The sequence below is a fragment of the Morone saxatilis genome, unplaced genomic scaffold (assembly GCF_004916995.1).
Source record: "Morone saxatilis isolate NCDOM2014 unplaced genomic scaffold, NCSU_SB_2.0 Contig0, whole genome shotgun sequence".
NCBI lineage: Eukaryota > Metazoa > Chordata > Actinopteri > Moronidae > Morone > Morone saxatilis.
This window is the reverse complement of record NW_023339650.1, coordinates 58,546-60,119: the sequence shown is the minus strand read 5'-3', so window position 1 is coordinate 60,119 and position 1,574 is coordinate 58,546. Positions and strand designations below refer to the sequence as shown.

Here is a 1,574-nt window from a genome sequence, read left to right as displayed (position 1 = left end):
CCTCTGCTGCATGTCATCCCCTCTACAGCCTCCTTCTACAGCTGTCACTATCCATTAAAGGCAATAAAAGCACCCTCAAATATATATATATATATAAACAGAATTACATAAAAAAATGTGAATGTGCGTGTTAGGGGAAATCACCGGTTTCATACAGTATTATTACAATTTCCATTCCATTCCATTCAGGGGCCTGTGATCAATATCATATATGTCCATTAACATAACTAAAATATGATTTGAGAATGAATTGCTCAATTCTTCCAGACATTTACATATACACTGTAAAGCCAGATAAGCTAATTTAATAAGTTAGTTATTTTTGTCCACACAACTCATCAGAATAATATTTGCAACTTAAAGGTTTATCCTACAGCATGCATTTATTTCAGTGGTGACAGTAGGTCCACTGAATTACAGGAGTGTGTCCATGTAAACTTCCATTATGGCCACATAATTAAACATAATATTAATGAAATTGCAATATGGCCAAGTGCAATATACAGAAGCTGCAGTTTGTTTGATAAAGGTAAACTGTGTAACAACAGCATTATAATGAAGTACTGTTGTTCTGAAGAGATGCCCTGGCCTACAAATCTTGTTCTCTTGGCAGACTCCAAACAATTTCACATCACAATTTTACTATACAGTGGAAATTTAATTTGTGATGCCAAAATAATCATACACACACAAATCGTGAATCGTATTAGAATATCTGTTAAAATAATCAACAAATTTTACCATATCTTGCAGCCCTAACTTCTTTTGCTGTGTTCATGTTAAATACATAGATTTCTAGTATGTTGTTACCAAACCAATACATTACTGTGGGAACTGCTAATATCAGGTTGTTGGGACATAATGGATGCATACAAAAGCAAGTACAAAAAGCAATGTATTTCTTTATGATAATGTAAATCCAGCCATTGCTTTACCTTATGTCTATGTCTACATTGCACGGGTAATAGAGAACTGTGAGGTTTATCTTCGACGCTCTGTGCACATTTCAGTTGTGGATACATTGTTTTAATGTTGACATTGTTCAACGTATCAGATATATATCAAGCTGGTCGCACAGGAAACCCATCTTCATAAGGGGTGCTGTTTAGTGATGGGTCTTTGGTGGTAGTTTAACACATCAGACTACATCCTCGCTGTGCTGGTGTTAGATGGGGATACAGAGCGGCTCTGAATGAGAAGCATGCAGCATCGACCCACCTCTACAAAATAGAAACAGGGCAGCAGGCTGACACTGTCTTTGGTCAGAATCCCCTTCTCTCTCGCAGACATGGTCGGGCCTCCGAAAATCCAAAACAGATCCGAGATGTGACGACGGAAGAATGGCTGAGCTCTCCGAGGCGTCCTGCCGGGATCAGGAGCGCTCCATGCCGCTGTGTGTGTGTGTGTGTGTGTGTGTGTGGAGCGAGATGCTGAGGACTACAGCCTATCTGTATCCAGCCTGGACTCTCGATACCCGGCTCTTTATCTCTGCTGGTGAGGAGCACCGGGCTTGGTTCTGTGCATCTTCCGCTGAGCTGTCAGGTAGAGAACGGAGCGGAGCTACACCAACAGGG

The 1,574-nt window shown here is 40.5% G+C and overlaps 1 protein-coding gene across 1 annotated transcript in view; it reads right to left on the bottom strand.

Annotated features, from left to right (window-relative positions):
• LOC118321806 (phospholipid phosphatase-related protein type 4) overlaps positions 1-1,364 on the bottom strand; it is a 24,426-nt gene extending 23,062 nt beyond the window's left edge. Inside the window, exon 1 of the mRNA XM_035653326.1 lies at positions 1,219-1,364. Within this exon, the coding sequence (XP_035509219.1) occupies positions 1,219-1,290 (72 nt within the window). The 5' untranslated portion in view covers positions 1,291-1,364. The remainder of the gene's footprint in view (positions 1-1,218) is intronic.
• Between the last annotated feature and the right edge of the window lie 210 nt (positions 1,365-1,574).